The 13,502-nt window shown below is 40.5% G+C and overlaps 1 protein-coding gene across 3 annotated transcripts in view; it reads right to left on the bottom strand.

Annotated features, from left to right (window-relative positions):
• The window catches only part of LOC126544310 (uncharacterized), a 43,997-nt gene that overhangs the window by 2,231 nt on the left and 28,264 nt on the right, over positions 1–13,502 (bottom strand). For all 3 annotated transcript variants that reach the window (XM_050191579.3, XM_050191578.3, XM_055061732.2), the window contains 5 exons: positions 12,375–12,463; positions 8,742–9,167; positions 7,065–7,116; positions 6,858–6,971; positions 2,360–2,425 (listed from right to left, as the gene is read on the bottom strand). In XM_050191579.3, the coding sequence (XP_050047536.1) occupies positions 2,360–2,425; positions 6,858–6,971; positions 7,065–7,116; positions 8,742–9,167; positions 12,375–12,463 (747 nt within the window). The remainder of the gene's footprint in view (positions 1–2,359; positions 2,426–6,857; positions 6,972–7,064; positions 7,117–8,741; positions 9,168–12,374; positions 12,464–13,502) is intronic.

Genomic DNA, 13,502 nt, shown 5'->3' on the forward strand with positions numbered 1-13,502 from the left:
GTCAGTTCTTTCAGATTGCTGAAATCCAACTTGGCATGCCCAGAAATGCTCCCATCGACGACGTCAGAGCAATGGTGAGATCTGGCTGCTTTCTGGTCACACAAGCGCTATGCTATGTCAGCGTATGTTTGCCAGGGTTGTCTTGGCCGCTTAGACAGTTTCATAATTGTTCAGTTGAGCTTTGTGTGCCTCGCGTCGATGTTGGCAATGTGGCAGAGTTTGCATTTGTCAGCGTCACCTTCAGTTCTATTTTTGAGGCAAGAAGCAAGCATTGACAATATTTTATCATAGTGCTGAAAACTTACTGTGCTGGCGTAGGACTGTCTTGCAGATGACGGCCGCTGTATGGATGAATTCTGGTGTTTTACGTGTCAAAACCACGGTTTGATTATGAGGCATGTCGTAGTGGGGGACTCCGGATTAATGTTGACCACCAGGGGATCTTTTAACGTGACCCCAATGCACAGGACACAGGCGTTTTGCATTTCGCCCCACTCAAAATGCGGCCGCAGCAGCAGGGATTCGATCCCACGACCTCATACTTAGCAGCGCAACATCATAGCTGCTAAGCCACTGCGGCGGGTTGTCAGCCACTGTATCAGTCACTTTCGTAGCCTACCATTTTTTGTCTAGCTTGTACTCTCACTAACCGTGATGCTATAATGTTGCGTGATGTGGCAGTGTTCAGTCAGGCATTCCTAAAGGTTCCCCTCAGCCTTTGCTTGCTTCCCCCTCACTGCTCCGGAAAGTGACTCTTCGTTCAGGTGGCACGTGCTTTCTCTGACTCTGATCTGGAGTGTCTTGCAATCTGATTTGAAGAACTGGATCGACCACCAGAATCTCCCATTACTAAATTTAACAAGAAAGTGTTGTGAGCTCTTCTCCTGCAAGCTTTATAGTGTCTCGGTACTGAGAAGATCACAGCTATAATGGTGCAACGTTAAGAATTCTTGGGTTATTCTTAAGAGGATGCTTTAGCTTAGTGTCAACTCTGACTTCCCCATCAAAATACATGTAAACCGCATAAACTCTTTTTTGGGGCAACTGCTAGACTGATTTGAACAAAATTTGTTTCATTTGATAGAGAAAGTTACATTATAGCAACCCTCGGATATGGAATATTGATTTAGGACTTCAATCTTTTTACAAAAATTGTAGTAATTCGGCTAGAAGCACAAACTTAACAAGTCCATAACTCCGCGCTGAAAACAGGTATTGCAGTTCTGTAAACAGCATTTGTTAGAGCATCTCAAGTGGACAAATGTGACACACAAATTTACAGTTTACGTTAAATTGTTATAATGCTTGCCAGGGTTTTGCAAAAGTGCTACTCACAAATTAGCGATATATATTTACGAAGCAGTATATAATACATCAACTTTCTCGGTATTATGTATTATTAGGTGCAGTTTTTACAGAATTCTGATATCATATCTTATTGCCGATTGTAGACTTGTAAGCTTGAGACTTGACTTTTAAATTTTACAATTTCAGTAATTGTTCTAAACAAATTTACGGCATAAATTGAAATTCCACTTTCTACAGTAACTAGATTAAATTTTTCGTTTTTACCTGCAGCAAACCTCATCAAAATCGGTACAGTTTTTGCTGATAAAAACAATTTCTTCATTCCCATCTATTTAAATAAGAGCTTCCGAGCTAAAGCTTTAAATATCTCTGATAATCTTTAAATACTACTTCTTAAAGATTTCTTACAAAGCAAGCAAAGGAGGAGGCAGCCACCTTCATCATGATGCTTGGTGTAATAGATTTTATGTGGCTGCTCCTTCCTGGTGAAGAGCAAAAATAAACTCAATCTGAATCTAAAATTATTATTAACTAAGTACCAAAATTGTAGCAGCTGATCGCAGCATGAGCAATGGCAAACAGCAACCATATATGCTTTGCTGCTCACCTACCAAATGAAAACAAGAATGAAGAGTAAGCTGAGGTTGCTTCAACAGTACCATGTTGTTTAGTTTCCATGGTTGCTGTAAACAGTTCAGCTGTCCACAGAAAATTGAGACAGCTCCAATGCCCAATGGCCTTTTCGTTTCCTTTCCATTTCCTATTTACAATACATTACCTTGTTGTACGCAAATATCAAGCCTATTAGTGTGCTTTCATGACTGCTACATGAAAATCCTTGCAAATCTGTCCTCACTGGAAAAGGCTTTCTAGCCTTTTCCAGCATCACATACTGACAATACAATGTGTGAAGTCAGTAAAAAGAAATATTTTAGCCTCAATGGCATTTCCAGGATACAAATACACATAAACAGTGACATTAAAACTACATTAGGCACACATGCACAGTAGTGTTGATGTGGATTATAAACCCTTGCAAATACATACGCACCTGTTTTGCATGGGAATCTGCAATCTTTTGTAAGAGCTCACTGGTACGACCACTGCCAACAAGATCCTGTAAGGACGCAGCGATTTAATGTGTGAGTAATCACAAAAAAGAAGAGGGAAAAACTAACAACATTCACACACAACTCTGCAGAAATGAAGAGAAAAAAAAACAGAAACAAACATGAACTTTTAGTAAAAATGAGAAGAAGAGAAAACCCTAGAGTAGTAATTTTCAAAGTAGGTAGTTGGTATTGCCCATTAATGACAAAAGAACTTTAAGAAACAAGAGGTATGACAGAATAAACGAAAGAAAGAGAAAAGATACTAAAAAGGAAACTGAATCACTGGCATTGTGCTTCAAATGCAAGGGCCACACTGCACTACCATACTTAACACTGCAACACTCTTTAAAAAAGGTGTGGAATATACCTGGTATTAAAGGGCATCTTTTCACAAATCTTTTCCAACAAAAAGTTTTTGTATGCACCATATGAGTGGAGTTATCAGCAACCAAGTGCTGCCCCTGCCACATCTTTGCAGTTCTAAGTGCACTTAAAGCCGTGCCCCATGCTCGTGCAGAACGACGCTTTCCATGCTTCACCCATCATCGCACAGAGCCTTGGTATCAGCATGCCCTCCAAGAACGTGCCGAGATCAGCCTGATCTCAGAGCCCATGGTAATGGTGCAGTGGTGTTGCTGCCTGACACTACCCAATGCAACCACCTTAACAGTGACATTATGTTTTTGCTTCTGCACCGCTTAGTTGTGATGTCTCAAGAAATTCAGCCAATGGCCATCAAGTTTATAAGCAGTATACACAAAAAGTGAGGGAGCATTTCAGGAAGTTGAAAGAAAAAGCTAGTAGTCTCTCAAATTTTAAGCAAACCTGTAGGCTGCATGATGTGCGTACAGGATCTGGCTCAGATATTCATGGCAATACTGTTTTCTGACAAACCATGTTTATTTCCTATGTTAAATGAGATTGCAAAATGTCTTCAGCATAAAAGGCATCACATCAGAAAAATCATAATGATGGGATGGGAACCAGACCCGATTGACCAACTGTCCAATTGATCAACCAGCTGACTGAGTGGCTGAGAGATTCAGTTCAATGATCCAAAGCAACATCTGTGCTATAGAAGACACTAAAGTGGAAGGCTCTGGATTAATTTTGACTGCATAGACTTCCTTATCGTGCACCTAAACCTCAATACGTTGTGCCACTGGGACTAGGAATCAAACCCATGACATCGTGCTGAGAAGCAGGCTGCCACAGTCATTGAGCCACCCAGGTGGGTAGTTCTACAAAAGCACCTTGCATCAGTGCATTACTGAAAAGCAAAAGGTTGCTTTTGAAGTGTTTCTTTCCTCCACTTTTTTTCTTAGAGCTCGAAAAATTAAGTTATGAGGTATAAAGTTCCAAACCAACTCGCACGCTATGGGAGACACTCCAGATTAATTCCAAACACTATGGATCCCAGCACTACGCATTACTATGGATCCAGTTAGTGCAGTCACAAGTAATTCCTGGCTTCCAATCATGCCCATCAGCATGGAACAATCAAATTGCTTGGACAAGATCTCACTGTTGGTTCCACATTTTTCCCATAGTCTCTGGAGCACCTTCTCCACGACTGTAACCCCAAGGAAATCTTTTGATGCACTAAAAATTCTTAATCTTAAGTATATGAAACTTGGTTGTTTTCCAATTATGCCACTGTTAGCTGTTAAAAACTGTTCGATGACCTCTTTAAGCATGTACACAGATTAACCTAGGAGATCCATATTCTGGGATCAGAACTCTATGAGCTAGGCTATCTCTCACTAGTAACAGAACATGTTCAGAGATCTGCTGCTGTTACTGCTTGTGAAATGTGCAGTGCACAATACAGCAATGTGTTCAGACAACATAAAAGAAAGTGTGAAATAACACCAAACTTGCAACACGATATCGTGAAAGTACCTATATATGGAATAAGCAGTCATTCGTCAACAGTTGCACATATGGTACTAAAGGAATTACTTTAAATGTGCACAGTGCATATATAACATAAATAATACTGTCACCATTTTCTAGTTCGTATTGTTAAAGGCTAACTGCAATAGAATATAGCTTTGGATAAATTGTTTATAAATGAGTAGTATATACGAGTAATACTACTGAGACAATCTTGGTGAAGCTGCAGAGGCTGGTATAGTCCGATTTTCTTATGAATAGCCTTTAACTGGCATACCAGTTGATACGGGCACCTGGTAGTTAGCAGATATGATACATATCTCAGACCATGATCTCCTCCGGGATTTTCAGCGCACAGCGGGCAACACCCAATCTCGTAGGTGGCACCCAGTTGCTGCACTGGTTATTGTGGGTTCTGCATGCATCACTTCTGGTGAGCCATAACGGCTGCATATTTTATTTAGTTTTGGCATCAAAAATGTCTACTTGTGCAAGTTTTTTGTGACACATCATCTCATATTTCAAGCACAGAAACTTGCACAAAGGCACATATGTATCTACATCATCAGAAACTAGGCTTCTTGTGCATTTTATAATTTCCCTGAATATGGCCTTGAAGATGGGGGCATCTGCACTGTGCAACAAGTAGGAAACAGTCAGGAAAACATTATGTTTGAAAACTACACAAATCTTTGGAAGAGCAGAAATTAACAAGTGAGCACCTATGCATCTTGCTCTAGAAAATTTGATTAAATTAAATGCTGGGGTTTTATGTACCAGAACCACGATCTGATTATGAGGCAGGCTGAAGTGGGGGACTCTGGATTAACTTTGATCACCTGGGGTTTTTTAACATGCACTCAATGCACAGTAGACGGGAGCTTTTGCATTTCGCCCCCACTGAAATGCGGCTGCGGCGGCCAGGATTTGATCTCGCAACCTCGTGCTTAGCAGTGCAACGCCAAAGCCACTAAGCAACCATGGCGGGTCATTCTGCTCTATAGAGAAAATAAATTTCAATATAAAGAAGAAGAGAAAGAAGCACACTTGCCATGGGGTAAACACAAGACAGATACCACATATTGTCTGCATTTGTTTATAAGCTATGAGCATTGGTCCAATTATGGCAATTTACTTCAGTTGAACACAAGTTACAGAAAAACGCACCTGCTTAAAAAGTACTTTAAGAAAGAAATAATGATAATAATAAAGTTGTGCCAAACGCCAAACAGTACAGTAAATATTAGGACTCCATCTAATCCAATGAATACTGGTAAGCACAGTTTCAAGACTGGACAACAGAAGACACCGACACAAGGGACAAGCACTACTCACAACTAATCTTTATTGCAAAATTTTGCCTACTTATATACAGAGCAAAACAAGATCGCACAAGCACACTGCCCATCAAGCCACAAATGTGTCATATCACAGAGCGAACCGATTACAGCATTCTTTCTGAAAACTGCTTTTCTTTGCTACACAATACAACCGACATATCACTAATACAAGCGCTCTCTTTCTTTCTAGTGCTTCCATGATTTCCTTGGCCAAAGCATTCCCACTCCTGTCTAGAATCCGCATACCAGAAAGAATGAGCTCACAGGCACAGGACCTACAATGCATAGGCAAATGAAATGAAGCTCCATTACTACAGATCACTCGTGTTCCTGTGCCCGATCATTGACGCATCGGCAGGTTTGTCCAATATAAACCTTTCCGAGAGTAAGCGCAATCTCATACACAACGCCAGTGGCACATGTAATGTAGGGCCTCGCATGCTTCTTTCCACAGGTGGGTTTCTTCAGAGGTGCCGCAATTCATGGGCACAACCCAGCAAGTTTGCGTGGCACAGAAAAAACAATAGGTACATCACACCTTTTAGCCACATTTTTCAAGTTGTGCGACACTCTGTTAATGTAGGGCACTACTTCAGGCCTTTTCGTTCGAAGAGCCAGCTGAGGTTTTTTCCTGCCCTTCAGTTTCTGAAGGAGGGCCTCGGTCACAGCTGTCAAAATCGAGCAAGGGAAACCAGCCACCTGTAGGCACTCAATCTGGCAATAAAAGCTATCCGGAGCCAAGTGAGAACAAGACTTCGCCAGCACCGACCCTAGACATTGAGTTACGATCGGTCGTTTTAACGCCTTACTATGCGCTGAATCAAACGGTAAGAGCCATTTACAAGCTCGCAGGGAGTATTTCCAGCAAATATGCAGCCCACTGAAAAACATGTCAATGTCTAAAAACTGCACGGTGTCATTGTTAGGAAGTTCATGAGTCAAAACTAAGCCTTTTCCATGTAGTCTAAAGAGGCTCAAAACATTTTCAACGGCACAGGTACTCGTCTAATTTTGTTAACCCATCTAATCCAATTTAGCAACGATTGAAAAATTACCATTTTACAAAGCCTAATGCACGAAACAAAGTTGAAAAATGCAGACATTCGTCCATGAAGTTTAGAAATGCTGCATGTACTACATACATGTGAAAGGCTTTTTTTTTTTTCACACTGTCTTGCTCCAACAGCTTCAAAACACCCACCTGAGCAAAGGTACTACAGATGGCAAAAAGCTTCTTGCCACAAGGTTTGTACAGGGGACTGCTTTGAATTACGCCATTCTTTTCTAGAGCATTCGCCACAGCTACTCGCAGTTTCTGTGAAAAAAAAAAAGAAAAAAAGAAGTGGTAAACATCGAGTACACCTCTTGCATAGCTGTAATAATTTTTACAAACAATGCAATGACTCACCAACCGTAGTTTCTCAGCTGCTGTACCACTCACTGGATCAACTGTCTCTCTCCTGCAATGAGAACACATTAAAGCACTCTGTTCTTCCACACATTGAATGTAGGCAAGACAAGGACTTCTGAATGCATGCACTGAGGAATACCGCACATGAAATGCGGGCCACTTATTTGAAAGTAGTGACAGCACACAGGTAAAGCACAACACCAATCTGCCATAAGGATCATCCACTGGTACTCTTTTGTGAAAGAGCAGCACATGCTAAAAATTGGCACGTGCAAAGGGGTGCTGTCATTTTCCTTTATATTTACAAATTTATACAGCATATGCCATGAGCATGTACCACTAGAGCATATGCACTCTTTTTGAATTCTCCCCTATTTTAGACTGCACTTCCCTTCGCTTGGCACCCATTCTGTAACTCTAGTAGACCACCGGTTAGTGACCCTATGCATTACATGGCTTGCCCAGCTCCATTTTTTCCCCTTAATGTCAACTAGGATATCAGCTACTCCAATTTGCTCTCTAATACACACTCCTGTCTTCCCATCTCTTAACATTAGTCCGATAATTTTTTTGTTCGATAACTCGTTGAGCAGGCTTAACTTCTTAAGCTTTTCTGTTAAGCTCAAAGTTTCTGTCCCATAAGATATTAGTGGTATAATGCAATGATCATACACTTTTATCTTCAAGCACAACGGTAAGCTGCTAATCACGATTTGATAATACCTGCTGTATGCACTTCAACCCATTTTTATTCTTCCGTAAACTTCCTTCTCATGTTCAGGCTCCCCTGAGAGTAAATGGCCTAGATACTAGTGATACACCAGTGCCAATTACCTCAAATAGGCATTGCTGAAGTTGTGTAGGACATCTATCAATATCTCTAACAGCCACATCAAGAGCGCCCAAACAAAAGTGCTCTAGAGTGTTGAGGTGTCCAACTTCATGGTAGCATAAATGTTACACTGAAGCAAAGTGAACAATGCACATACGTAATTTCTAAACAAGATAAAGTTGAACCTCGTTATAATGAAATCCGATCTGACACAACAATGCCATCGTTACATCTAACATTCATCACAAGTATATGTTTGCTATACACTGATATCAACAAGAAACATTTTGTATTTATACTTCGTTATACTATCCGATAATTCGTTATATCAGTGTTTACTATACTGAGGTTAACAGTACACAATGCATCACTTCATGACAAAAGACACACTGAATGCGTGCAACAAATTTGGACACACATTCAGTGACAAATCTAATCTAAAAGTTGGCTTTGCTCAAGAAGTGATGCTAATCTCAGCATTTTCACAAGAAAAATATAATTTTCTTCAGATTTTGTTGCAAATTAGTTGATTTGTGAAGCTGGGCCACAAAGCAACTACTTGGGGAAAAGAAACCCCATATATGACATGCTGCATGCACTACAACATGCAAGTGTTTGAAGACAGTGTTGTGATGCTTCATTTGACAGAAACGTGGCACGCAGTTTGGCAGGACATGATGTTATGAGCACAGTGTCATTGTTTTCCTTCCATGCCATCTATCTGTGCACTGTATACGTGATAGCCCTAATACCTCTATAACCTTGTTTGCTGTTTGTGCAATGACATACACTATATGCTCATATCTTTTCTGAAAATAGGCAAGAGAATAAAGCCGCCACACCTTGATTCCTCACACTCTTGCTTTCTGATATTTTTACGTGGGCTCCTGCGCAGCTGGAAGGGAGAAGCAGCAGCTTGCGGGCTATTCCGGACAAGAGGGACGGTCTTGCGTGGCATGTTCTGAGATGAAGCGGCCTTCCGTGGGCTCCTACGAAGAGGTGCCGATGCAACTCGATCATTGCGCGTTGATGAGAGAGAATGCTTTTGTTGGTGGCCTCGCAGTGCAGTTCGGTCCCTGTTAAGACTACGCTTTTGAGGACTCTTGCGTGCAGGAACACATGCCTTGCTTGAAGGTTTCCTGGATTTGGATTGGGGCAGTGTTGAACTTTCCAGACTAGAAGTGCAAGTAGTAGCTGTCTCATCAACCAAGCATTGCTCTCGCATTGCACAGCAAGAGCTCTCCAACACTTCAGAGTCCGTATTGTAACTGCATTGAGAAGTCAAAAGTTGTACAATGAACAATTAGCTCAAGATCATTATACATAGGTACAATTATATCAAATTATTGTATATGCTGACCGAATTCTCATGCATATTGCAATTCATTATAAGCAGCGAATCTGTATTGCAGCCACATGACAGCCACTTCTGCATTTCGGTCGCGGGATCCAATCCTGGCTGCAGCTGCCGCATTTCAATGGGCACAAATTGCAAAAACGGTTGTGTCTTGTGTATTTAGGGCACATTAAAGATCCCCTGGTGGTCAAAATCAATCCAGAGTCCCCCACTGTGGCATGCCTCATAATAAAATGGTGGTTTTGGCACATAAAACCCCAGAATTCAATTCAATTCACTCCTGCATTTCATTTTAATGAAGTTACAGTGCTAAGTTTGGTGCATAGAATAACAGAACGAAAGGTCAACTTATTTCAAGGATACACTTAAGCACCATTTGCATGCACATCTTGTGGTTTTGCAGAAAACAACATCCGCGTCTACCAAAAGATGCATGTGCATGCTTAAAACGCGTTTTCGCACAAATCCGTTCGCGGGTGCTAAAAAGAGCAGCATCGGCATGCTAATCGGCACGGCATCGGCACGATAATATTGATGCCTTAGAGATTCTCTAGCACTAATCTATCACTTTAGCTTGACTTAGTATTTGCCTTTAATGTCCCTGTAAACAAAAAGCATCAATGGAGTTTTTAAAAGTTATAAGGATTGTCATGCTTTAATTGCTTCGGATTCAGATTTCACAGGAGTGAAGCATACTTCTTGGGGGACATATCTCTGCATTGAATATTAGTATTACTACTTTTTAATGACACTCTTTCATGTGTTCAAATGAAAGTATTTTAACTTTGAAAACTGGGATATGTGGCACTACCTCTAAGATAATAGCATTTAAAAAAATAAGGTAAGGTTTTATTGCATTTAACCTCATACACATTGCTTGAGTTTTACAAACCGTGTAATGTTGAAGAATATCCACCACTGCACATAGACTTCAAGGAAATCTGAGACTGATCAATCATGTAAAATGTTTAGGTCTGCATGAATTCTTTGTAGTTTGCCATCTAATTGTTACTATTTGTCTGATGGATTCATATCATTGGTTATCAAAATGCTAAATTTTTAGGTAATATGAGGAGTGCTTAAAGATTTCCTGTAAATGGATGCTTTAGCTTTGACCCTCTTTAGGTGAAACGAAACACCTGTAAAACATTGACATGCTGTCATTTGGTGATCACTGAACAGACATGACTCAAGTTTGTTGCGCAAAGAAGTGAATTTTAGTCACTCATAGAAACATGATTTTGTTGATGGCCTCAAATTATTACTTTTGGCATTGATGAAATAATTGCATATACAAGTTTGCAGTTGTATGTTGACCAACATGGTCCCCGCCCACTTCTCTATGAGTTCTCATTTTCTCATTGCCTCATTTTCCCTTTTTTCATTACTTCTCTCCACCTTGCGGGTTTCCGCAGAACTACTACGTCATACTTGCATAATGATCGCACTCGTGTAATGATCACACCCCCGAATTTTGTCGTCAAAATTAAATCTTTTTTCTTTCTCGTGTAATGATCGCACCCCGAACTTGCCACAACAATATGTCGTGTGCCAAGTCTAGCTAATGATGATTGCGCTTACGATCTGTCGAATGCTGTCGAATGCTATGCAAAAGACTCTTCAAGACATACCAAGGTGTCTGCACCAACCATTCCAAAGATGCCCCATTTCATTCCTTTCATCACTTTCTGCACTTCCATGAAAAAAAAAAGCTACAACCAAACTTGCCTTGGCTTTATTATTTGTAGGCTTTAGAATGGTTAAGGTCAACAACAACAACAAAAAAGGCGCCTTTCGATTCTTCTCTTCTGCACTCGTGGGCATGCAACAAATCACGAGCGGCAATGATAGCAGCCACGTTTACACTGATACGTTAGAAGTGTACCTTATTCATACGCCGACACTTGTAACACAGCTAAGATATTCGCCCGCCCTTAGCGGAAACGTGCCGTATTAGGATAGTAGTGAAGACAAATGCTGCAGTTTCCACAGCATGCCTGCCACATGTTTTTATGTCACTGGCAGCTAAGCGTGCCCATCTCCGTTTCCATTCCCTCAAAGTGGACATGGCTACGTTCTTGTCGCAAACTTGCTGATATTAACAATATTATTCATTAATGATATGGAAGGAACTGTTTCAATGCTGTAATGTACTCATAGAGAAGAAAAAAAAATCTCGTTTGGCACATTCGGCTTGCCCCGCTGGCCGCCATTTTTGTTTTGGTGTCCCGCACTGTTACAGCGGCAGCTGCCTGTTTGTTGACCTGCTGTCATCCCGCAGTAAACGCGGGATGAAAAAAATTTTTTTTTCTTTTTGCGGGAAATTTAACCCGCGTAATGATCGCACCCCTGAATTTGCGTCAATATTTTTGACGAAAAACTGCGATCATTATGCAAGTAAATATGGTATTTAAACAGTCCACGTCGACTTAGCATTTGCATTTAGTGTCCCTTTAAGGTGACCAGATGCCCCAGTATGGCCAGAGAGTTCAGATTCCTAGCTTCATTTGTCCAAGTATCCTGTTATGTTGATATGAAAGCAAATGTTGCAGAAGGATGCATACTTTGAAGTCGGTACGCCTATAGAGAAAATTAAAAATCTGCCCACAGTTCATCACTCTTCTTGTTCCCCCTGATGAGTACAGCTCATGTGCCTTGCTGGTTCCATAGAAGCAAAGGAATAAAACTGGAAACATGAATATTGTCTATGAATCCTGCTGAGCTCATGAGCCATTTCTGTAGTTTATAAAATAAAACGGAGCCAGCTTGCCTCAACTGAACATTGCAAGTAGAACCTTTCCTTGAATAGAATTCTCTTTGTTGCATGCCTAGCAGCCTTCTGTGATATTAACAATGGTTGGGCGCATCACACAATGACGCAGCCCTTCAACTTGGGCATGCCGAAGCGATCCAGATATAAATTTCTCTTAGTAGAAAGCACCCTTAGTTGAGAATTTTTTTATGCATTCCTGGTAGAAAGGTAACAGTGTCCAACAATAACTGCATATGAAAGGTGATCTGGCTGGTTTCTGCTCAGTGACATTAAATGTTGAGGTGATTGCTACCTAGCACTACAGCAATCACTGCAAGTTTAGACATCAAATTATTACATACTTACTACATATCGTGGTACTTGTACTGAAGAACATCTGGCCAATATGTGCTTTCCACCTGATTCCTAGAGATTGATGGCTTGGTGCTTTGGCCCTAAAAATAAAGTAATTGTTGCAAGCGTTTCAATTGTTATTACAAAAACATTATTTACTTAACGGCTACTTGTATTTAAGACACAATACTATATGTGATCGTACATAATATAAAAATACACTTCAAGTACACTTCAAGTAGAAACTGCCCACAAAACTGCCTTTTCTTTACTACAAAAAAACATGGTATTTACCTTCATGGTACTTTTCTTTTGCAATGTGCAATAGTTTGCTGTCTGATTTTTTAATTGTCACTTTGTTAATTAAAAGCCTTTACAGCTTGGAACTATTACTAAAATAAAATATAAGAAGCTTCAGAGTTGATTTCTTCAGCAATTTCAAGCAGCATGCACCTATGCTGCTTAAAAGCATCAATTCTGTAAGTTCACACAATATTTGATGAATAATTCAATTCACTAATTTCAAACACTGTTCAAGAAACATCCCTTTCAGACATAACATTCTGAAATTCAATGCTTTCTAACAGGTTTCGATGAAACATACAGGCTCTGAACATATCTGCTGACTCTATCAGATCAACCACAAGAATGGCACTTCAGAAAAGTGTTTAAACCATGCAACCAGCAAAACAAGCATTAGCCAGACGTACAAGAGCAGGCATACAGCTACTACCACATGGGAAAATTTTTCCGGTCCTGAGCGATAATTACCTAGCTTCCCATAATATGGTCAAAATTATCAGTTTTCTTTTTGTTTTGTTTTTGTTTTTTGCAGTAAACAGCTGTCTCTGCTGCACTTGGCATCAATCCTGTCAGCTCTCTGCCTACGCCTTGAAACACCTCTCAAATGCCCCCCCAAGCACTTCACCATGCCACAATGCCTGATACAGTCATGAAGTGGCAACAAGATGAAAGGAGTTAGAGCCTCTCACCAGGCCCGACTGAAAATTTTGGTGTACACTGGAAGTTGTATGGTGTCAGCTAGGGAGCATCTTATTACAAGAATTTTTCAAATTGGTTCATTATTACATGAGATAGGAGAAATTGAACTGTTGCGTTGACGTGCTGCCAAGAAGCGAG

Source organism: Dermacentor andersoni, chromosome 1, assembly GCF_023375885.2.
Source record: "Dermacentor andersoni chromosome 1, qqDerAnde1_hic_scaffold, whole genome shotgun sequence".
In the NCBI taxonomy this organism is placed as follows: domain Eukaryota; kingdom Metazoa; phylum Arthropoda; class Arachnida; order Ixodida; family Ixodidae; genus Dermacentor; species Dermacentor andersoni.